The following is a 24,274-nucleotide window of genomic DNA, read 5'->3' on the forward strand; positions in this document are numbered from 1 at the left end:
GAAGTTAGAAAACCAAAAGGGAAGAATACGCTTGGCATTTCTCAAGCTGAAAGAACTGAAGAAAGCATTCAAGCCTCAAGTTGCAATATTGAAGGATTCTATGGGGAAAATATTAAACAGAGCAGGGAGGCGTCAAAGGAAGATGGGAGAAATACGCAGAATCCTATTTCAAAAAGAATTGGTCAATGTTCAACCATTTTAGGAGGTAGCATATGATCAGGAACTGATGGTACTGAAGGAAGAAGACCAAGCTGCACTGAAGGAATTGGTGAAAACAAGGCTCCAGGAATTGATGAAATACCAGTTGAGATGTTTCAACAAATGGATGCAGTACTGGAGGTGCTTACTCGTCTATGTCAAGAAATTTGGAAGACAGCTACCTCACCAGCCGACTGGAAGAGATCCATATTTATGCCTATGCCCAAGAAAGGTGATCCAACCAAATGCAGAAATTATCAAACAATATTATTAATATCATATGCAAGTAAAATTTTGCTGAAGATCATTCAAAAGTGGCTGCAGCAATATATGGACAGAGAACTGCTAGAAATTCAAGCCGGGTTCAGAAAAGGACTATGGAACCAGACATATCATTGCTGATGTCAAATGGATCTTGGCTGAAAGCAGAGAACACCAAAAAGATGTGGGAGAGAGATGTGGCAGTCTGCTTCTATAAAGATTACAGCCTTGGAAACCCTATGGGGCAATTCTACTCTGTCCTGTCAGGTTGCTATGAGTCAGAATCCACTCAACAACAATGGGGTTTATTTTGGTTTTTGAGCCACCATGTAAGAAATCAGGCTACACTGCTATAGAGATCATGTAGAGAGATCACATGGAGACACCATATGGAGAGAAAGCGGCTCTGAGACCACTAAGACACAGAAAGAAGCCCAGCAGTTCCTGCTGTACCTATTGTCCAAGAGTCAAATGAGCCATCTTGAACTCCCAGATAATGGCAGCCTCAATAGGTATGATATGGAAAGCAAGAACCACCCAGCTGAGCTCAGGAAACTCACAGAAAGGCAAAAGATAATGAAATGGTTGCCGGTTTAAGCTAATAAGTTTTGGAGTGTTTTGCAGTATAGTAATAACTGAAACAGAGGGAGAAATGAAACAAGATCAGAAAAATGTTGAACACTGTTGAAGCTGGGTGATGGTTATATGGGGATTCATTGTTCTATTTTCTTTGTGTTTTAAATTTTCCGTAATAAAAAGTTTATAAGTAAAATGCAAATTCCTGGGCCCCCAACCCAAGCCTCTTAAAGATCAGAATGTCACAAGGTTCAATGGTAGAATTCTCGCCTTCCACAAGGTCATCCAGGGTTTGATTCCCAGTCAAAACACCTCATGTGCAACCCCCACCCGTCTGTCCGTGGGGGTTTGCCTATCGCTACGGTGCTGAACAGGTTTCAGCAAAGCTTCTGGATTAAGACAGACCACCCATTACCGTCAAGTTGATACTGACTCATAGCGACCCTATAGGACAGAGTAGAACTGCCCCATAGGGTTTCCAAGAAGTGGTTGGTGGATTCAAACTGCCCACCTTTTGGTTAGCAGCCACAGCTTTTAACCACTAAGCCACCAGGGCTCCAAGACAGACTAGGCCTGGTGATCTACTTCTGAAAATCAGCCAGTGAAAACTCTCTGGATCATAATGGTCTGATTTGCAACCAATCATGGGGATGATGCAGGACTGGGCAGTGTTTCATTCTGTTGTGCTGAGTTGGGAGCCAACTCAACGGCAGCTAACAACAACAAATATCTAAGACAATTCTGAACATATAAGAAGCATTTAGCAAGCTTCCAAGCAATAGGTACGTGCATATGGCTCCTGGTGTCAGTGTACACAGTATACCAACACCTGCTTGCTTACTTTGTTTGGGGGTTTTGTTTACTTTCATGAGGTTTCACCTCTGCTGCTGTCAGACTCTCTCACCTGGCATTCATATTCCTTCATCTCCCCATGCGAGGTGTGCCTGTCAGAGCACAGGCTTTTATAAAAACCTGAATAACAGCTAGGCACTCAGTATGCCCTACAGGTGAGGCTTTCAAAGTATTTATTAAGTTTTAACATTTTAAAATTTTTTTCTTAAGAATGAACATTAAAACATTTTTCATTAATAATACATTATTTGAGTGACGTACCTTGAAATCATTTATTGAGAACATAAATTCTGGGAACCATGGTATTTGGAAGAAGTAGTAATAGCTGGATTTGAACAGCTGAGCAGGGTGTCGTAAAATATATTCTGAAATCAAAATGCTGTGTTAGACATTATTCAAGGGGTATAAATTACTTACTATTGAAAGATCTTCTTTTACAGGCAATTTCATCCTTAAGGTGATCTCATTGAAGAATCTAAAATTAAGGCTCTGTATATTTCTTTTTGGAACAATTTCTATGTTCTTATATTTGAACATGGGTATTTCTTTCTGGTGTTCAGAGAATTTATAGCACTTTAAGGAAAAAGAAAGTTCTGCTTTCTGAAGTGTTGACTCAGGAGGGAACAGGAAATCCAAGCAACACTACCTTTCTTCCAAGGTCATTTTCAGTGACCTAACACTTTCTCTGGTGCAAATGGTTGATGAGTTGGGTTGCTAGCTAAAAGGTTGGAGGTTCGAGGCTGCCCAGAAGCATCTTGAAGAACGGCCTGGAGATATACTTTAGAAAAATCAGCCATTGAAAACCCTGTGGAGCACAGTTCTCCTCTGACATACATGGGTTCACTGTGAGTCAGAATCCACTTGACAATAACTGGTGGTGGTAACAGTTTCCCAAGAGATACACAGGGAGGTAATTTCCTGTTGTTTAAAAGATTTTCATTACAGATTTTTATTGGGCCTCAATATGGGAGCTGAAGGGTTCCGTATAAATTCTTCCATGTATATAGAAAATTCATTCATTCAGTGAATATTTGAGTATCTGCTGCTTGCCAGGGTAATTAGCAGTGGGCAAGACAGAAAAAAGTCCCCACTAACAAGGAACTAAAACAATAAATAAGTAACAAAAACTTAAAGACCATTTTAGATAGCAATAATACTATCAAGAAAATAAAACAAAGTAACCTGATGGAGAGTGATGGTGTGGTGGTGTGGAAGACTATTATGTAGTAGAGGTGGTCAGAGAAGGCCCCTCTGGGAAATGAGAGGTGTGCTGAGTGCTGAGTGGTAAGAGGGAGTCAGCCATGTAAAAATCTAGGAAGAGTAATTCAAGAATCAAGTAGAAAGTACAAAGATCTGGGCTTGGCACATTCAAGAACCGAAGGATGGCCAGTGTGGCTGGTGTGTAGTGAATGACAGGGAGATGGTTTGAAATGAGTCAGAAAGAAATGCTGAAGCCTGATCATTTAGGGCCAGAATGGTAAGGGCTTTATTTCAAGGGCTTTGGGAAAACACTGAGGTTTTATACTAGGGAGTCATATGATCTGACATATATATTAAAAATGTGTACTTGTGTCTAATATACTGTGCTTTCATTTTTCTTGCTATAGAGCTTGTTTTTCCTTATTTCTCATTTTGTAACTATATTCAATGTGGTCAGAGTTTTTAGAAATATCATTTTCAGGCAAATGGAACATTGTTATGCTAAATGAAACATTGTTATGGTGTACCTTTTTTTTTTTTTTAATCATCATTGAACAAAATCTTTTCAGCCCTGCATTAAGAAATATCAATATAATTATGAGAAAAATATAGGCATGTTACCTGGAGACCTCATATGGACCTGATCAAGGTTGAAACTATTACTGATAAAATAGTTCCAGAAGTATTCCAAGTGTCTTCTTGCTGAAACGACCAGTTACAATGTGTCCATACAGCAGCACCACTAAAATCATAGCTAGTCTAGAGACCTGATCAATGTAACAAGCAGTAGCGTGACTTCCACTGCCTAATTCAACAGAAAAATGTAATGAATCTGAGTGTGACATTTGAATCCTGTGCAGCTATCCTCCTGTACCCCAGTAGGGATGGGTCAACTGGGTATGCATCTCACAGCCAACTCTTACACCATGATATATATTATTTATGTAGTCACAGTCCCTTTCTTCCTCACCTACTTAATTTTAAGGAATAAACAGAAATATGTTGTTCTAAAACTTTTTTGTGCCCTAGAGGGCTGCTGTGGGTTGTAGTAGTACCTGAACCTCAGAAAACTTGATAAAGGTAAAGAAGTACAAAATTTTAATTTTTGTCTAAACCAGATAGCAATCTGCCTCACTATTGTTTATAGGTCTTTAATCACTCTTAAGATTTTAGGAGTTCCCTTTAAAGCAGAGGTTCTCAAAGTATAGCCCATGGAGACCCTTCCAAAATCCTCAGGACCCTTTCAAGGGATCCAAGAGGTCAAAATTACTTCATAACAATACTGGCATTATTTGCCTGTTTCACTGTGTCGACATTTGCACGGATGGGACAAAAGCGACTGTGGATGAAACCCCTGGTGCCTTAACACGAATCAAGGCAGTGGCAACCAACACCAGTTGTCACTGTGTTCACCATACACTGGAAGTAAATAAATAAATAGATTAATTGATTGATTGATTAAAGTGCCAGCTTTATTCATGAAATTCCCCGCTGAAGTAGCAAAAATTGTTATTTTTGTAAAATCTCTACCTTTGAGCACATGTCTAAAAATACTCTGTGTGATCAAGCAGGAAGCACACAGAGAGCAGTTCCGCTGCACATCCACATGCAATGCGTGTCTTCAGAAAATGCACTTCTACAACTGTTTGACTTGGTGAATTACCAGCCGTCTTTTTTAGGGAACATCGTTTTTACTTGAAAGTACTACTTAGCCATTCAGACTTGGGTATTTGTTATTCTCTTAAAAATGAACAAAGCGGGCCTGTCACTTCAAGGAAAACAACTGACAGTATTTGTTGCCCGTGATAAACTTTAAGCTTTCAAGTGAAAATTAGAATTTTGGAAAACTCACAGTTGCTCCTATGAGCTTGATGCTTTTCTTATGACATTGGGATGATAGTAATGTATTTATATATATATATATATTTTTTTTTTTAAATGAAATGTGTCAACATTTGGAAGATTTGTATAACTTGGGGAACCAATATTTTCCAATGCATGATAATACAATATCATGCGTGGCAAAAGATAAATTTAAAGTGCCAGAGAGACCAACAGATTTTAATGTAACAGAGTATGAAAAGTTCATTTATATGATTTCATATTCCATATTCTAATTAAGGTTTAAGAAACCACTAATATTTGAGTTTGGTGTAATATTAAAGAAGGAAATCCACAGTTACCTGAAAAGAGCTATTAAAATACTCCTGCCTTTTCCAGCTATGTATCTGTGTGAGCCCAGATTTCTTCATATACAGATCCTCCCTGACTTAGAACAGGGCTCCATTCTGACAACTCCATCATAAGCTTGTTCTGACATCAAATACCTTTTTTTTTTAATTTTCATTACTATGGACTTTTATTATTAGTATCTTTAAAAATCCAATCTTTATTTCTCTTTGGGAGTTGGAAACATTGCATATAACCTTACAGATATATTTTAACACATACATACATAAAAAAATACACAAATCAGGGAAGTACCGTGCTATCTCATCAGAGGGAGAGCAATTAGAAGTGTATAGCAAGGTGTATGTAAATTTTTGTATGAGAGACCTGATTTGTAAACTTTCACTTAAAGCTCAATAAAAATTAATTAAAAAAAATACACAAATCATTAAAAAATGGGCGGTTCATTGTAACTTGAATATGTTGTAAGTCGGGGACTACCTGTACTTCAAACAACAGGGGGTAACAGATTGAATGCAGAAACAGACATGAGAATCCAGCTGTCTTAAGTCAAAAAATCTAGTAAATTTGTAAAATGCAAAACAATGACACTCTCCTCACTAAAATTTTTGTTTTGGAAGATGTAATTATTTTTATTAAAAATATGTCATTTATGTTAACATAGTGGATTTATTTTTGTTATTTTTAAATGAATTTATATATAAATATTTTTTAAATGTCTCAGTTTTAATTCCCAGTGTAATGAAATTGATAGATATAAACCACATAGACATAGAAACAATGGGGAGTCTTTAATATTTTTTAAGAGTATAAAGGAGTCCTGAGACCAAAATGTTTGAGAATGACAGCTTTAAAGAATACTACCATTCCTGATAGCCAGAGCAGTCAGGCAGGAGAATTTATTTCTAGGCCATCAAGATTCATTACTGTCCAAACCAGATCACTACATTTTCCCCTCTTCCCAATTTAACAGTAAAATGTTTTCTAAAAAGGAATAAAATTATGCAAGCCAACATGAAGCTGAATTTTCTTTGACTCTTCAGGAAGATTTAAAGCCAAAATATCTGACATTACCATGCCCTAATATGATATGTTAGTCATTTAATGTTTAAAAAGATTATGTTAATCAAGTTTTGCTTTTTAAACCCAAAGTGTCAGATTTAAATCGTTGCTTTAACACAGCAAACTTAATGAAAACTTAAAACTCACCTGTAAATACATTTGGATGAGGAAAGTTAATGACAATAAGCTTCATCACCATTTCAGGATAACAGATTGCAATTAGCCAAGCAATCATGCCCCCCCAGTCGTGGCCAATAAGAATGCATTTGCTATACCCTGTAATTGAGAAATATATGTTGACATTAGTGAAAGGAAACAGGTGGATGCATCATTACCTCACGTAAAGGGAGCTACACTTCTGAACCTAACTTATCCCTCCACTACCCTCAGACGCACTTGTGCAGAGATCATTGAGTTCGGTAGTTCTAAAACCCGTCTCTGAATCATCTAGGTAGCTTTTCGGAAAATTTAGATGCTACGGCTCCACTCCAGACATACAAATTCAAATCTCTTCCAGGAGTTTTATTTTATTTTTTTTCTTTTCTAAATTCTAGAATAGCCAACTCAGCTCTGGCCCCATGGACTGGAGTTTGGAAACCATAGTAAAGGACTGTACATAATCAAGTCCTAAGGAAGATTATTTAAGTTGCCTATTTGGAATGCTGAGAAATTTCTAGTTACAGAAAATCATAAATGTCCCATTTATGTCTAACTTGTAAACCTTTATTTTGAGAAAGCATGTATTTACTCCCTAACTTCGTAGATCCAATGTTACAACTGAACACGGTAAAATGTCACAAATTTGGAACCGTGAAGTCAGACTGAATTAGTGGAATGTCTTGATTATAACATCGATTATATATAAGTTTCAGTTCATGTAATCATATGGTAATTTGAATTTGGTTAAAATACTGCTTAATGGAGATTCCTGCAGGATTGCCTTTGAATAGGTGGATAAGATTCATTTGTAATTTACTTCTAGAACACTTAAAATCATTTTCAAAATAATATTCCTCACCATTACCCTCCACCACTATACTACCCCCTCACATACACACACATTTTTTAAAAATCTTGTTTATATTATTGATTTGTGTAGAAAATTACATGATGACAAATTTAGGCCAGGTCTGACTGAATTATCACAAAATTTGAATGAAATGTGGCTGTTGTAAATCAGAGTCTCTGAGGCTATTTTACTGTAATCAGACTAAATGACAACACTGCATTGTCAGTCCCTGACTCGATCTATTTTTTCTCCTCTAAAAATGCTGGCTTTATCTATGCTGTCATTAGATTATTATAGAAAGGACCTTTAGTATACAGTGTTTCTCACTATACTAGTTCTATTAACATATGCCAGCTTAGCAGCTGAGTTTGAGTCAAAGGGAATGTAATAGATTAGATTGCTGAAAAAATATTTACTCCTTCCCTTTTTCTCGCTGCCATAGAAGAAATATACTTCACTATCCCCTTGAAAACAGGCTTGGCCATATGATTGGCGTTGGTCTCATGTTGGGTACATGACTTGACTTTGGGCTTGGCCATATGACTTGCTTTATTTTTCAATTAGTGGAAACTTGAAATATATTTGTGCAGCTGGGTTCGCCCTTCTGCCTCTTCTGTCACTGGCAAAAGATGATCCTCCCTCAGATAGCTACTCCCTTTTAGCTTTTTATCCACAGCAAGAAGCCAATCCCAGCTGGGCCTGCAGACTGAAGCAAAGCCACCCAGCGGGGCCCAGCCTATATTAGCCAGTCCCCAGTCGACCTGCAGATCCATGAGCACAGGAATAAATGCTTATTGCTCTGTTATACTGAGTTTGGGGTGGTTTGTTACACAATGTTATTGTGGCACTACTGTTCAACACAAAAGAGATAATGCAAGTGCTTCCACATCTTATAACATTTCTACATGAATATTTAGGTGTAGCTTCCGAAGAAATCAATTTTCTGAGTACAAAAATTAAATTTTCAATAATTAGTTCTAAAAGAATAAACAATCATGATATCTAGTTTTAAAAACAAATCTTCAAAGTCATTCTTGACTGGTGGACTGAATAGTAACTCTGGATGCATTATTTTGAATTCCCTGTATAAATATTTCTTGCTGTATACCCAAAATCATGGTGACAGGACCCAGATACCAGCTAAGGAAGATGGAAAATGCATCCTCTGAAGAAATGAAGTTATCAATTTATAATTTATTGTATATTAACCCCTTAACAAGAATTACCATTTTTTTTTAAACTAACTTACCTAAAGAGTCTAAAATATCCTTTATATCTGTAATGAGACAGTCCAATTTATAATTCTCTTGATGAATGGGAGCATCTGTTTCTCCATAACCCCTTAAATCCAGCGCTACAACTCGGTATTCACTTTTAAATTCCCTCAGTTGGTGACGCCAAGAATACCTGCAGAAGAAAGAAACATGAAAAAGACCATAACAACCAGTACAAAGAGTGACATTATACATTTTCTAAACAGAAAACTATAGGAAACTCCCTGTTTTAAGAAAGGTTATATAGCTGCATGTAAGCAGGAAATGGGAGATCTGTTTGGGAAAGAAATATTGACTTTATTAGAATTTTTTTTTTTTTAACCAGTTGCAGTGGGGTATAACAAAGGGTTGGTATTTATAGAAACTACAAAATACCAGATACTTTGTCTTTAAAAGGTCAATTTTCTAACCCTTTCTTAAATGATGCTTACAGGAAACAGGAGATGTATACTGTGTGCAGTTATTTCACAGCTGGATTTCTAGACACAATAAATGGATTATAAAGTGTCTTAGTTATCTAGTGCTGCTATAACAGAAATACCACAAGTGGATGGCTTTTTCAAGCAGAAATTTATTCTCTCACAGTTTAAGAGGCTAGAAGTCTGAATTCAGGGTGCCAGCTCCAGGGGAGGGCTTTCTTTCTCTGCTGGCTCTGGGGAAAAGCCCTGGTCATCAATCTTCCCCTGATCTAGGAGCTTCTCAGCACAAGGGCCCTGGGTCCAAAGGGCGCACTCCACTCCTGGCTCCCTTGCTTTCTGGTACTGAGGTCCCTTTCCTCCATGCTTGATTCTCTTTTATATCTCAAAAGAGGTTGACTCAAGATACAACCTAATCCTGTAGGTTGAGTCCTGCCTCATTAATATAACTGCCTCTAATCTTGCCTCTTTAACGTTATAGAGGTTAGAATTTACAACACATAGGATAATCACATCAGATCACAAAATGGAGGACAACCACACAATACTGGGGATCATCACCTAGCCAAGTCGACACACATTTTGGGGGGACACAATTCAATCTATAACATAAAGTGAGAAAAAAAAAAGTGAGAGGGAAGATGAGCTTCAGAGTTTTACCTAAACATCTGAATGCTTATACGACCTTGGACTCTGGTGGAGTAACATGAGTAAAATGCTTCTTCATTGCAGACCCATTTGGTTCTCTGACTGAAAAATTTACTAGCTGAAATTCTATTTCCCTTAAAAAAAAAGTGGGTTTTACTCACCTTGCTGCACTGTCAAATAGGGCTCAATGTCTTTAGTAGTAACAGCTTACTTTTTTTTTAGTAACATTTTTATTGAAATATAATTCACAAATCATATAATTCCACCATTCAAAGTATACAATTCAGTAGTTTTTAGTATATTCACAGAGTTGTGCACCACTACCGTATTCAATTTTAGAACATTTTCTTTACCCGCAGAAAGAAACCCCATGCCCATTAGTAGTCATTCTCCATTTTCCCCCATCCCTAGGCAACGATTAATCCACTTTCTGTCCCTGTAGATTTGCCTATTCCGGACATTTCAAATAATATGTGGCTTTTTGTGGCTGACTTCTTCCACTTAGTATAATGTTTCAAGGTTGCAGCATGTATGAGTTCTTCATTTATTTTGATTGCTAAATATTCCATTATATGGATATACCGCACATTATTTATTCATTCATCAGCTGATGGACATTTGGATTGTCTCCACCTTTGGGCTATTATGAATAAACATAAAAACATAGGTATAAAAATTTTTATGTGGATATATATTTTCATTTCTCTTGGAGTAGAATTGCTGGGTCCCATGGTAACTAGATGTGTAAGATTTTGAGGAACTGCCAAACTGGTTTCCAAAGCAGCTGTACCATGTTACATTCCCACCAGCAATGTATGAGGGTTGCAACATCTCCACATTCTCACCAACGCTTGTTATGATCTGGCTTTTTAATTATAACAGTACTTGTTGTTGACTCATTGCATAGGGACATCATGTGACAGAGTAGAACTGTCCCATAGGGTTTTCTAGGCTGTAATCTTTTTTTTTTTTTTTTTTAATGTGCTTTAGATGAAGGTCAATACTCTCCCCTTCTTGACCTTCAGTTCCCATTTCCAGCTTTCCTGTCTGCTTCTGCCTTCTCATCCTTGCCCATGGGCTGGTGTGCCTATTTAATCTCATTTGGTTTTATGGCCCTAATAGCTTACTTTGGATGAAATGTCTGGAGGTTTAAAAAAAAATTATCACTGAAATAATTCAACAACACAACAGTTTAAGATAAACCTCTGCTTGCTATAGCAAAATTCTCCAGTGGATAAGATCCTAAACCATGGGTACAAGCAAGCATGATATTAAAACAATTTAACAGCTGTCATAGTCATGTAGTGCTGCTATAACAAAAATACCACAAGTGGATGGCATAAACAAACAGAAGTTTATTCTCTCACAGTCCAGTAGGCTGGAAGTCCAAATTTAGGGTGCCAGCTCGAGGGCAAGGCTTTCTCTCTCTGTCGGCTCTGGAGGAGGGTCCTTGTGATGCATCAGTCTTCCCTTGGTGTGGGAGCATCTCAGCACAGGAACCTCAAGTCTAAAGGACACGCTTTGCTCCCAGTACTGCTTTCTTGGTGGTATGTGGTCCTCATGTCTGTCTGCTCACTTCTCTCTTTTATATCTCAAAAGAGATTGGCTTAACACACTATGTAATCTTGTAGATCTCATCAATATAACTGCCACTAATCCATTCATTACATCATAGTGATAGGATTTACAACACTTAGGGAAATCACATCAGATGACAAAATGGTAGACAAGCATACAATATTGGGAATCATGGGCTAACCAAGTTGACAGATACTTTGGGGGGACACAATTCAATCCATGACAAAAACCAAAATGGCACAAGCACTGACCAATTAGAGTGGACATAGTGCTGGAGCCAACTCTGGACACCTCTGTTGGGCCAGGTATTCCCCATGGGCCTGATCATGGAACTGCAGAAATAACTGAAATCCAGAGATCCATGAGATTTTCTTCTTCAAGTAAGAAAAATCATTTTGGATAAGAAATGTAGAAAAGATGGGATCTTCAAAGCAACTCACTATGTTTTAGAACTCAAAATATGCCTCTTTAAAAAAGGCATCTGCGTGCACATCTGTTCATGAAAGCACAGTGTAAAATGATCTGACACAAACCAAAAGGGAGATCATTATCTGAAAACACTTTTAAAGGACAATAGGTAAACAAACACAGTGATGTGAGATTATAAACCAAGAGTGAGAGGGAGACGGCAATCTGAAGGGAGACACAGAGCAAGAAGATCAATGAAACAAGGCAACCACTTTACATTAACAGATCTTCAGGAAAGGTGTCAGACACGTATTTGGAATTATGAATGAACACAGAATGTCTGATCTATTACTAGGATGCCTAAGATTTATGAAAATCTACAAGCGCATTGCCAAATAAGATGGACTTGAAAATTTTAAAAAACAGTATCCTTCTTGGCGAGGCCTTAGGAATCTTGTCTTTGAGTTTTAACAAACAATGAAGCAGCTTGTTTCCTTAGAGATACTCATATGTCAACCCAGATGATTTTATCATTTTCTCATTAGCCTTACTTAAAATTTCGAATTGATTATTTATGTCTTTGTAACTCAAGCCCAACTCTACCCTTTTTATAATCCCTCATACCCAATCAATAAAGTTCTGCAGGTTTAACCTCTTAAATATTTATGTAATCACTCCTCCTCTCCATCCCTACTATCATTATCTTAATTCAGGCCTCCATTTATGTGGCAGTCTATTGAGTGCTCTGTGTCCATTTTATTGCTTCAGCACTGTCTTCAACAAAAAAGCAGAGTGGTGTAGAAAAAACACAAATTCATTCGTGTAACTGCCCTGCTTAAAACTTTTTCTTGACTTTTTATTAGTTATAGAGTGAAGCCCAAGCTCACTAAACGGGTAGACAAACCCGCCAAGATTTGACTCTTCCAGTTCAATTACATTACACTCTCTGTCATTATAATAATAATAGCTAACATCTATATTGGAGCCTTGGTGGTGTAGTGGTTATGAGCTATGGCTGCTAACCAAAAGGTCAGCAGTTTGAATCCACCAGCCACTTCTTAGAAACCCTATGGGGCGGTTCTACTCTGTCCTATAGGGTCGCTGTGAGTCAGAATCGACTCGACGGCAATGGGTTTGGTTTCTGGAACATCTATATCATTCTTAGGAGCCCTGGTGGTTCAGTGGTTAAGCACTCGGCTGAATCAGAATCAATTGGACAGCAGTAGGTTTAGTTTTTGGTTTATATCATTCTTACTGTGTGCTAAGGACAATTCTAAATGTTTCATATATAGTAAAGATTGAACTTCAAAACAGCCCTAGGAAGTAGGTATTATCATTATCATTATCCGAAACAGAGGCACAGAGGTTAATTCATGTGCCGGAGGTCACAAGTTAGCAAATAACAGAGCCAGGATTCACACCCAGGTAATCTGGCCTCAGACTCTGGGCTATGCTGCCTCTGCAACTTGAAGCTACTTGTAGTGAAGGCACACGGATATTGTTTTTTGCTCTAATTACTTTGCTTATTTGATTTCCTTTGTCTGAAGCTCCATCTCTCCCCACCACTCCCCTGTTCCCCAACATCCCTATCTCCCACCTCTCAACCACCATCCCTGTCTTTCTTCCTCAATTAACTTTTCCTCACATTGGGCATCTCCTCTTCCAAGAGACTTCCCAGGATCCTGCCTTTATAAGCTGCATTAGGTGGGCCCCTTCTGTATTCCTGACCTTGCACATAAACTCTTTATTGCACTTGGCATGTTGTTATATAGTGATCTGTTGATATCTGGCTCTTCCATTAGGTTGTGAGCTCCCTGAGCTGTCTGGCAGAATACCTAGCTCACGTTGAGCAAGTGAAACAACCAACAAAGCCCTGAATAATGATAGTACCAGTTGCTCAATAAGATAACAGACTTCTGTCCCATATCAAACTTTGACATGCTGACGATTTAAAGAATGTGTAGAATCATGCAATATTTTGCATTTAAAATTGTTTTAAAAAACCAAACCTGTTGCCACTGAATCGAATCCAACTCATAGCGACCCTATAAGGACAGAGTAGAATAGCCCCATAGGGTTTCCAAGGAGTGACTAGTGGATTTGAACTGCCGACCTTTTGGTTAGCAGCTGTAGCTCTTAACCACTGCACCACCAGGGCTCCAAAATTGTTTTAGGGACCATGTAAACATAAAAAACTTAGTAGATGAGAATTTCATTATCTTGTGAATAATTCAAATTGCCTTAAAAAAAACAAGTATTGTTGCTAACAATGAGTGAAGATAAGCAATATGCTAAGCATCTCTAAAAAAATAGAGCAACTGCTATTTTAAAGTACAAAATAATTTTTAAATGTCATCTTCCCCGAGTTCATAAATAAAGCATATTTGATTTACACGTTAACTCTAAACCCCAGTGATAGATGAATGGGTATGTTACTCATCTGAATCAAACAAAAACAACCTCCTTATAAGGAAAGAAATTACAAAATCAGTAACCCCTGAAAATATTATAAGCAAAACTGCTATTTTCATCCATACTGTCTTTTTTTCAGGTAGCTTTAAGTGATAACAAAAAAACAAATAAACCCATTGCTGTAGAGTCAATTTCAACTCATAGTGACCCTATAGGACAACGTAGAACTGCCCCATAGGGTTTCCAAGGGGAGCGGCTGAGGGATTCGAGCTGCCAACCTTTTGGTTAGCAGCTGTAACTCTTAACCACTGCGCCACCAGGGCTCCACAGGTAGTAACAAAGGACACTCAAAAGGGAACAACCTCTCGCCAGTTATTACACTTAACAGGAGTGCTCCTGGTTTTATCAGCCAGCAACTTTCAGATATAGAATATCCTCTCCTCATCGTAACAGAGAAAAGGCCGCCGCCATCAGCCTCTGTGCTCAGCTGCGGCTGTAAGGAGCCCTCACTTGCCTCAGCACTCGAGCGGTGATGCACGCCTTCCATACAGCTGGTGAGGAAGACAACTCAAAACAAATTGCCACATCAGCTCAAAATATTTTAAAAAGAAATTTCAATTGAGGCGGAGAGAGACTGGGAGAAAAACCGTTCTTTGACAAGGAGGCTTATTTTGGGATAATTTAGCTAAAAGGCTCATAAGTGTGTATCTTGTTTGAGGTTTCCTTTAGACTTTAGGAAAGAAGACCTGGAATTTTACTGTTTCTGTGTAACATCAAATATATTGAATGTCATCATTTCTCAACAGCTAATTCTTAGGTAATGATGATAAATGCAGATGATACATGCATTTGTATGGTGCTTTTCTGCTTAAAAATCACTTTCACACACATTATAGTTTTGATCATTTTGTTTTCACTGTATCAAATAGTTCAGGCCCACTTGACCTTTTTTTTTTTTTTTTTTTTACCTACAAGCTCATAATTTTGAGTGTATTTAGGCAAAAGTTGAATAACATTTATATTTATAATATAAATTTAAATTGATTTGAAATGCCAGAAATAAAGATTTGGGGGGGCTTTTTTTTTTTTCTTTCATTTAAGAGTATCTTTTTACTTAAACATCAACAATCACCAGTAGCAAGAAAATACAACCTTGCCAGTACTAGCTTATGAATGAGTTCAACGGTACAAGAGAATCCTTCTTCCAGGGGAAATTGTAGTAGGACCATCACTTCAGCCCCAGTGTATTGTCAATAAGCTTTCCTGTTTTCAAAGAACGATTAGCATTATATACTAATGCACCTTCAGAGACACCATGGGAAAAGCAACAAACAATGAGATAATTCTTCCCCCCACCACAAGGTTATCTTGGCCTAACTGAATTTGCCAATATTTCACATCCTCTTCATCCATCCATGCCTTTTCACAAGCAATTTCCTCTACTGAAATGCTTTTTCTAGTTGTCCTCATGGGGAACTCTCACTTAATGTTGGGGGGGCTTTTAAAATGAAAAAAGAAAAAGAAAAAGAAAGAGTAGAGAAATGCAAGAGAAAAAGCCTTTGTAAAAGAGAAGGGGAAGTGTGAGAGAGAGAAATTAAGTGACTTATTCAAACAGTTTTGCCTTAAACTTAAAGAACTGGATTGACTTATTCACTGAATGGACTTCACTAGACCCCAAATGGGTAATAATGTCAATTTTATTGGAAGGAAAGACGGGGAGCATCACATAGAGGTTAGTTTAGTGTGCCATTCTCAGAGGTGTTTTGGTTACCATGCCCACCACCAATCTGTCATACTATGATGGCTTGCATGTTGCTGTGATGCTGGAAGCTGTGCTATTGATATTTCAAATACCAGCAAGGTCACCCAGAGTGGGCACTTTCAACAAAGGCAGAGTAGGAAGAAAGGCCTGGTGATTTATTTCTGAAAATCAGTCAATGAAAAACCTTATGGATCATAACAAAACAATGTTTGGGTTGCTTGCTTTGGAGGGTTCAATCGCTAGAGGAGGACATCATGTTTGGTGAAGCACAGGGCCAACGAGGGCGTGGGAGACCCTTGGTAAGATGGATTGGCACAGTAACTGCAACAATGGACTTGAAGAAGCTGGTGACTGTCAGGATGATACAGGACCTGACAACATTTTGTTCTGTTGTATATAAGGTCACTATGACTAGCAGTCGACTTAACAGCAGCTAACAACAACAATCTCTATGCAGTTGCTTTAGGACCTTTCCTGAACAACCAGGTAGCCTTCTGATTAGTGGTCAGCAAGTTCAGTGAATTCCATCTGGTCTACTGGAGTGACCAAGCTATCTTGTTTAATTATTTACAGCTAGGCTCTTGCTCCTCCACGTGTCTGTCAGTTTATCGTACTGTGGGGGCTTGCATGTTGCTGTGATGCTGGCAGCTCTGCCACCAGTATTCAGATACCAGCAGGGTCACCCGGGGAGGATAGATTTCAGCTGAGCTTCCAGGCTAAGACAGACTAGGAAGAAGGACCTGACAGTCTACTTCTGAAAAGCATTAGCCAGTGAAAACCTTATGAATAGCAGTGGAACACTGTCTGATATAGTGCTGGAAGATGAGCCCCCCAGGTTGGAAGGCACTCAAAAGATGACTGGGGAAGAGCTGCCTCCTCAAAGTAGAGTCGACCTTAACGATGTGGATGCAGTAAAGCTTTCGGGACCTTCATTTGCTGATGTGGTGTGACTCAAAATGAGAAGAAACAGCTGCAAACATCCATCAATAATCGGAACCTGGAATGTACGAAGTATCAATCTAGGAAAATTGGAAATCGTCAAAAATGAAATGGAATGCATAAACATCAATATCCTAGGCATTAGTGAGCTGAAACGGACTGGTATTGGCCGTTTCGAATCGGACAATCATACAGTCTACTATGCTGGGAATGACAACTTGAAGAGGAATGGTGTTGCATTCATTGTCAAAAAGAATGTTTCAAGATCTATCCTGAAGTTCAATGCTGCCAGTGATAGGATAATATGCATACACCTACAAGGAAGACCAGTTAATACCACTATTACTCAAATTTACACACAAACCACTAGGGCCAAAGATGAAGAAATAGAAGATGTTTATCAGCTTCTGCAGTCTGAAATTGATCGAACATGCAATTAAGATGCATTGATAATTACTGGCCATTGGAATGCGAAAGTTGGAAACAAAGGAGAAGGATCAGTAGTTGGAAAATATGGCCTTGGCGATAGAAACAATGCCAGAGATCAAATGATAGAATTTTGCAAGACCAACGGCTTCTTCATTGTAAATACCTTTTCCACCAACATAAACAGTGACTATACACATGGACCTTGCCAGATGGAACACACAGAAATCAAATTGACTACATCTGTGGAAAGAGACGATGGAAAAGCTCAATATCATCGGTCAGAACAAGGCCAGGGGCCGACTGTGGAACAGACCATCAATTGCTCATATGCAAGTTCAAGCTGAAACTGAAGAAAATCAGAGCAAGTCCACGAGAGCCAAAATATGACCTTGAGTATATCCCATCTGAATTTAGAGACCGTCTGAAGAACAGATTTGATGCATTGGACACTAGTGACCAAAGACGAGACGAGTTGTGGAATGATACCAAGGACATTATGCATGAAGAAAGCAAGAGGTCACTGAAAACACAGGAAAGAAAAAAAAGACCAAGATGGATGTCAGAGGAGACTCTGAAACTTGCTCTCGAACATCGAGCAGCTAAAGCAAAAGAAAGAATTGAGGAAGTAAAAGAACTGAACAGAAGATTTCAAAGGGCATCTCGAGAAGACAGAGTAAAGTATTATAATGACATGTGCAAAGAGCTGGAGATAAAAAACCAAAAGGGAAGAACGTGCCTGGCATTTCTCAAGCTGAAAGAACTGAAGAAAAAATTCAAGCCTCGAGTTGCAATAGTGAAGGATTCCATGGGGAAAATATTAAACGACGCAGGAAGCATCAAAAGAAGTGGAAGGAATACAGAGTCATTATACCAAAAAGAATTAGTTGATATTCAACAATTTCAAGAGGTGGCATATGATCAGGACCCGATGGTACCGAAGGAAGAAGTCCAAGCTGCTCCAAAGGCACTGGCGAAAAACAAGGCTCCAGGAATTGATGGAATATCAATTGAGATGTTTCAACAAATGGATGCAGTGCTGGAGGTGCTCACTTGTCTCTGCCAAGAAATATGAAATATGAAAGACAGCCTCCTGGCCAACTGACTGAAAGAGATCCATATTTATGCCTATTCCCAAGAAATGTGATCCAACTGAATGTGGGAATTATAGAGCAATATCATTAATATCACACGCAAGCAAAATTCTGCTGAAGATCATTCAAAAGCAGCTGCAGCCGTATATCGACAGGGAACTGCCAGAAATTCCTGCTGGGTTCAGAAGAGGACGTGGAACCAGGGATATCATTGCTGATGTCAGATGGGTCCTGGCTGAAAGCAGAGAATGCCAGAAGGATGTTTACCTGTGTTTTATTGGCTATGCAAAGGCATTCAACTGTGTGGATCATAACAAATTATGGATAACATTGCGAAGAATGGGAATTCCAGAACACTTAATTGTGCTCATGAGGAACCTTTACATAGATCAAGAGGCAGTTGTTCGGACAGAACAAGGGGATACTGATGGGTTTAAAGTCAGGAAAGGCGTGCGTCAGGTTGTATTCTTTCACCATACCTATTCAATGTGTGTGCTGAGCAAGTAATCCGAGAAGCTGGACTACATGAAGAAGAACAGGGCATCAGGATTGGAGGAAGACTCATTAACGACCTGTGTTATGCAGATGAGATAACCTTGCTTGCTGAAAGTGAAGAGGACTTGAAGCACTTGCTAATGAAGATCAGAGACCACAGCCTTCAGTATGGATTGCACCCGAACATTAAGAAAACAAAAATCCTCACAACTGGACCAACGAGCAACATCATGATAAACAGAGAAAAGATGGGAAGTTGTCAAGGATTTCATTTTACTTGGATCCACAGTCAACAGCCATGGAAGCAGCAGTCAAGAAATCCAAAGACGCATTGCATTGGGTAAATCTGCTGCAGAGGACCTCTTTAAAGTGTTGAAGAGCAAAGATGTTACCTTGAAGACTAAGGTGCGCCTGACCCAAGCCATGGTATTTCCAATCGCATCATATGCATGTGAAAGCTGGACAATGAATAAGGAAGACCGAAGAAGAATTGATGCCTTTGAATTGTGGTGTTGGCGAAGAATATTGAATATACCATGGACTGCCAAAGGAACGAACAAATCTGTCTTAGAAGAAGTACAGCCAGAATGCTCCTTAGAGGCAAGGATGGCTAGACTGCGTCTTACATACTTTGGACATGTTGTCAGGAGGGATGAGTCCCTGGAGAAGGACATCATGCTTGGCAGTGTACAGAGTCAGCGGAAAAGAGGAAGACCCTCAATGAGGTGAATTGACACAGTGGCTGCAACAATTAGCTCAAGCATAACAACAATTTTAAGGATGGCTCAGGACTGGGCAGTGTTTCGTTCTGTTGTGCACAGGGTCGCTATGAGTCAGAACCGACTCGATGGCACCTAACAACAACAACAACAACAGGCTCTTGCTGGAGTAGGGAATCGGTAGACGTGGTGAGTAAAAGAGACTTGCCCCTATGGTCAATATATGTCTTCTAATCCATGGCAGAGTGAAAATATCTCTAGAAACATTTTGAAAATTGAGCTCTTCTTCATATGATCAGTTCTCTTTTGGACACATCCAAGACTTGATTTTGTTGGAGCAAATGGGACTGATATCCAGGAGTAGTGCTGTGCCATTCCTAGGCTCTTCCATTCACTGAAGATTCTAGAACATATACAGGAATCACCAGCAATTTCTATTTTGCAAAAGGGCTCTCATGAGGAACAAATAATGGGAATGCTATGAAAAACATGTGCAAAAGTATCATTTCTTCCAGTTGGACAGAGAGCAACTACTGCCCTGTATTAAATGGGTATCACTGCCATTCTCTGGAACTCCTTAAAATAATTACCAAGTGGTTGTGGGTTTATTTTTATCTTCACGTATATTGTTCCACATGTAAATAGGTAAAGTTCCAGGAGGAAAAAGAGCATGGACAAGTATTGGGGTTGGTGTGGGGTTGGAGAGACTTTTAAATCTTTTCTTCCTAAAAAGTTAAATTCCATCCCTTCATTCAGATCATAAATTTTATTTAGGATGAATATTCAAAATATTAAAGTAAGATATTCTTATATTGTTGCCTGCTTTTAACACCTTCTTGGATGTTTCTATAACCTGCGAAATTTGAAGAGTACAAGTCCATGAATGTTATCAGATCATTATCATTTCTATGTGTACCGGACAAGCAGCAGCAGTCAGCCCTAAATTTTAAGAATGAGGTGCACCTTTCTGACACTGCCAATTTTGGAAGCTATGGGTAGCTATGAGGCTTAAATGAGATGCTATTTGTAAAATACCTGGAACAGATCTGGCACACATAATAAATGCTCAGTAATGTTAGCTATCATCAACATCATCATTACTCAGAACCAGGAAATTATTACCTTGCACATGGATTTCTACAATGAGTGAAGAGAAAGGAATGAAGGAATAAAACAAAAATTTACTAAGTGTTCATTTGGAGTCACACGAAAGGCCTTTTGCCTGTTTTGTCCCTCTTTATACTTACGACAACTCTACAAGATTATTGTAGATGAGTGTTCAGGATGCTGCAGCAAGTGGCTGAGCTGGAATCACTACCCAGGATACTCTAGGCAGATTTGACTAATGCTTCAGACTACCATTTTACTGTGAGCTAATCATGTCACAAGCTCCACTAGGTGAGTCCACATACATATTCTTGAATTGCACTAGGTTGTTTATCTACCACCTCATTAGTCTCCAGAATGGAAGATAAAGGTTTAACATGAGAATGATTTATGTTTCTGTATGTAGGTAAATTCAGAGGAAAAAACTTCATGAGGGGAAATTCTTAGAAGAGGTATCCATAGACTTCTTGCTCTGGAAAAATTATGAGGTAGATGAATCTTTGCGATCCTCCATTCTGTTTTCAATGCCCAATACTTGCCATCCTCAATGTGTTTATTCATAAAATCCCTTTCACCCATAAAGTATTAACTACAGTGTCTTAAGATAGTACCCCGTTCAGAGCTAGATGCATATTAAATCAGGACTTTAGATGATACAAAATCTTTAAAACATAAAAGAAGGTCAGGAATCTAGAATGGTGGAATTCTGGATATCACAAGAGATAGCAAAGGAGAAATTTTACTGGTTGTTATCCAAGACCTTTCAAGATACTACATATTCAGCCTTAAGTTGACTCAGAGAATTTTTTTTTAATTCATTTCTTGACCTATTTAGTTCATGAACTGTCTCAAAATAACAGCCCTGTGCTATCAAAAAGTTCGTTTTATTAACATCTCTTTTAAAGATGTTCATTAAAAAAAAAAAATTTAATCATGTGTTGCTTTCATCAGAACTTATTTGACCCTATAGGGGTTCAAAGGAGAACAGGACATTTTCCTCTAGCAACTGTGTATTTTTGGCTATAAATTTTCTTCCTAGCATAAATATTTAGGTCCTTATTCTGTTCTGAATTCATATGAGCCTGTTGCTGTGTGTGTAGGCAACAGTTCATCTTTCAGTCTCCATGCGCTCTCTTCTCTTCTTGCCTCTCACTCATTCCAATTCTCAAAAAGCTTCCTGTTAACAGGCACTCCAAGCCTTTGTTTCTTCTAACCCTCCTTCTCCACCCAATGTTTTATATTGTCCATAATAGTTACTCTATGAACACTATTTTGTAACTGACTTGTGATGGTTAAGATAGGCCATGATTCTCAGTGGTTTGGCAGTTATGTAATGACATAATCACCTCCATAATGAGATCTGATGTAATCTAATCACTTCTATAATGAGCTCTGCTATGAGCGGCCAATCAGTGGAAAGGGAGTTTCTTTGAAGGTGTGGCCTGCATCCAATACATGTGGACTTTCTGGCAAAGCTGGTGGGCTCTTGGTCACTCTGTATCCTGCAGTTGGTTCCTGTTCATCTGACCTCTGGTTCTTGGGAATTGAGCTGGCAGCTTACTTGCTGATCTTGGGATTCATCAGCCTCTAAAGCCTGTGAGCCAGCCGCCTATCATCTTACCTGCTAATCTTGGCATCTGTCAGCCTCCACAGCCTGTGAGCCAGAAGCCTGCTGTCTGACCTGCTGATCTTGGGTTTGCCAGCCCCTGCAGCTACAGAGTCAGGAGAAGCCGCCAACTTGACCCACAGACTTGGGACTTTCCAGCCTCTACAACCATATGAGCCATTTCCTTGGTATAAATCTCTCTCTGTCTTTCTCTATGTATCTCTATATATATACACTTTGCTGATTTTGCTTCTCTAAAGAGCCCAGCTTAAGACATGAATATTTCATAAATTTGCGACATTAAAGATACTTCTTTAAATCCTCAGAAAACATAAATTTAGCATGGTAGCATGGTAGCATGCAGGTATCTTTAGACTAGGAGGAAGACCATTCCTGTGATTCAGGAACATTCAGGAATGATTACTCTGGGCAAATGATCATAGAGTAGGATCTGTCAAAAGTCATTACCAGAAAATGACACTATGATAAGAGAAACATTTAATGCAAATGAAAAAGTTAGCTGATAAGTGTTTACCAGAATTCTGGAAATCCATGAAGCAGCAATATAAGTGGTTTGCCTCTTTCTCCAGCAGCAACATAGTGAAATCTTAACCCTGAGTCCTGCAGTAGAAAATAATGGACATGGAATTTTAGTGATATTTTGTATCGATTATCAAAACAGTACATTTACTATTTCCATTTCATAAAAAAATACTCGCATTATTTTTAACATCAGGAAATAAAATAGGTTTTAGTAATTTTAAAAAAGAAATAAACCCATGATTTATCTATACGGTAAAATGACAGACTCACTTTGGTGTTCATTCCCTTCCTTTCTTGTTCTCCTGCAAGGTCAGTTTATACTTTATGAGCTTGTGAACCAATGTCACAATTTGTGACTTTCCTCTTACCGATGTGTCATATCCCATCTCACTCAAATTATGCAGGACATGTAAATAATTCTGATCTGAATTTACATTCCTGCCAGGTTTACCTCCTAGTCATGTACTTTTCTCAGCTTGCCCGTCAGGAGCTGTGCCGTCAGTTACATAATTCACACCTCCTTCCCTTATTTTTAGGTCTCTCCTTCCCACATTATTATTTTAAGTTGAGTGTTGCATGTACTGTTCCACTTGCTGCCGGCTCCTCTTGTCTTGTCAGTGTCTGCTCCTAACAGCGGAATGCCCTGAGTGCTCAAGACTTCATTCTGCATGTGAGTGACAAGGAAAATAAAAAGCATTGGAATGAGAGAGGAATACAGCAAATAACGCGGTAAACTAAAGAGAGGAATGTGGTAAAATAGCAAGGAAAAAAAAAGTCCAAAAAAAAGGAAATCTAGGAAGGAAACCAAGAACCAAAAGCTGAGCATGGAGACTGGGTTTTATATCAGGCAATCCAAACCACTAGCTTTTCAGATGTGAAAGAATCTTAACCAAATCACTGCTGTTGAGTCAATTCCAATTCATGGTGACTCCACGTATTTCAGTGTAGAACTGTGTTACGCAGGGTTTTCAACGGCTGATTTTTCAGAGGTAGACTGCCAGGCCTTCTAAGACACCTCTGGGTGGACTCGAACCACCAACCTTTCAGTTAGCAGCCAAATGTATTAACCGTTTGCACCACCCAGGTACTCCGAAAGAATTTTAAAGGTCATTTAATTCAACTCCACCATTTTATGGATTTAGAAACTGAGGCCCAAAGTGTTAGCACAAGTCATAAATGTGGTTGGGAGCAGGGCTGGGCTCAGAATCCCCATCTTCTTCTAACTAACAGACAATTCCTTGGTTCTGAGTCTCTGGGGGAAACTCTTTAGGTGTCCAGAGTCAAAAGAAAAGCATTATGAGGAACTCCAGATGATTCTGACACTACTTTTGCTCTTTGGGTTGACCCAAGATAACAAATCTGACTTTGCCCTCAGCTGTAGGATACATTCCTAGAGATTCAATAACTTCTCTAAATGGTGGTTCAGTGAATCTTGGAGGGTTAAGCTCTGTGAGTGCATGATTGAATTTAGTTAACAAGTACTTTATGCTACTTACTAT

At 38.7% G+C, this 24,274-nt stretch overlaps 1 protein-coding gene across 1 annotated transcript in view; it reads right to left on the bottom strand.

Moving 5' to 3' along the window:
- Positions 1-24,274, bottom strand: part of EPHX4 (epoxide hydrolase 4) — a 34,720-nt gene that overhangs the window by 9,129 nt on the left and 1,317 nt on the right. Inside the window, exons 2-5 of the mRNA XM_003418484.4 lie at positions 22,768-22,853; positions 8,598-8,755; positions 6,487-6,615; positions 2,149-2,252 (exon numbers count right to left, since the gene is read on the bottom strand). Coding sequence (XP_003418532.1) covers positions 2,149-2,252; positions 6,487-6,615; positions 8,598-8,755; positions 22,768-22,853 — 477 coding nt within the window. The remainder of the gene's footprint in view (positions 1-2,148; positions 2,253-6,486; positions 6,616-8,597; positions 8,756-22,767; positions 22,854-24,274) is intronic.

Source organism: Loxodonta africana, chromosome 3 (assembly GCF_030014295.1).
Source record: "Loxodonta africana isolate mLoxAfr1 chromosome 3, mLoxAfr1.hap2, whole genome shotgun sequence".
NCBI lineage: Eukaryota > Metazoa > Chordata > Mammalia > Proboscidea > Elephantidae > Loxodonta > Loxodonta africana.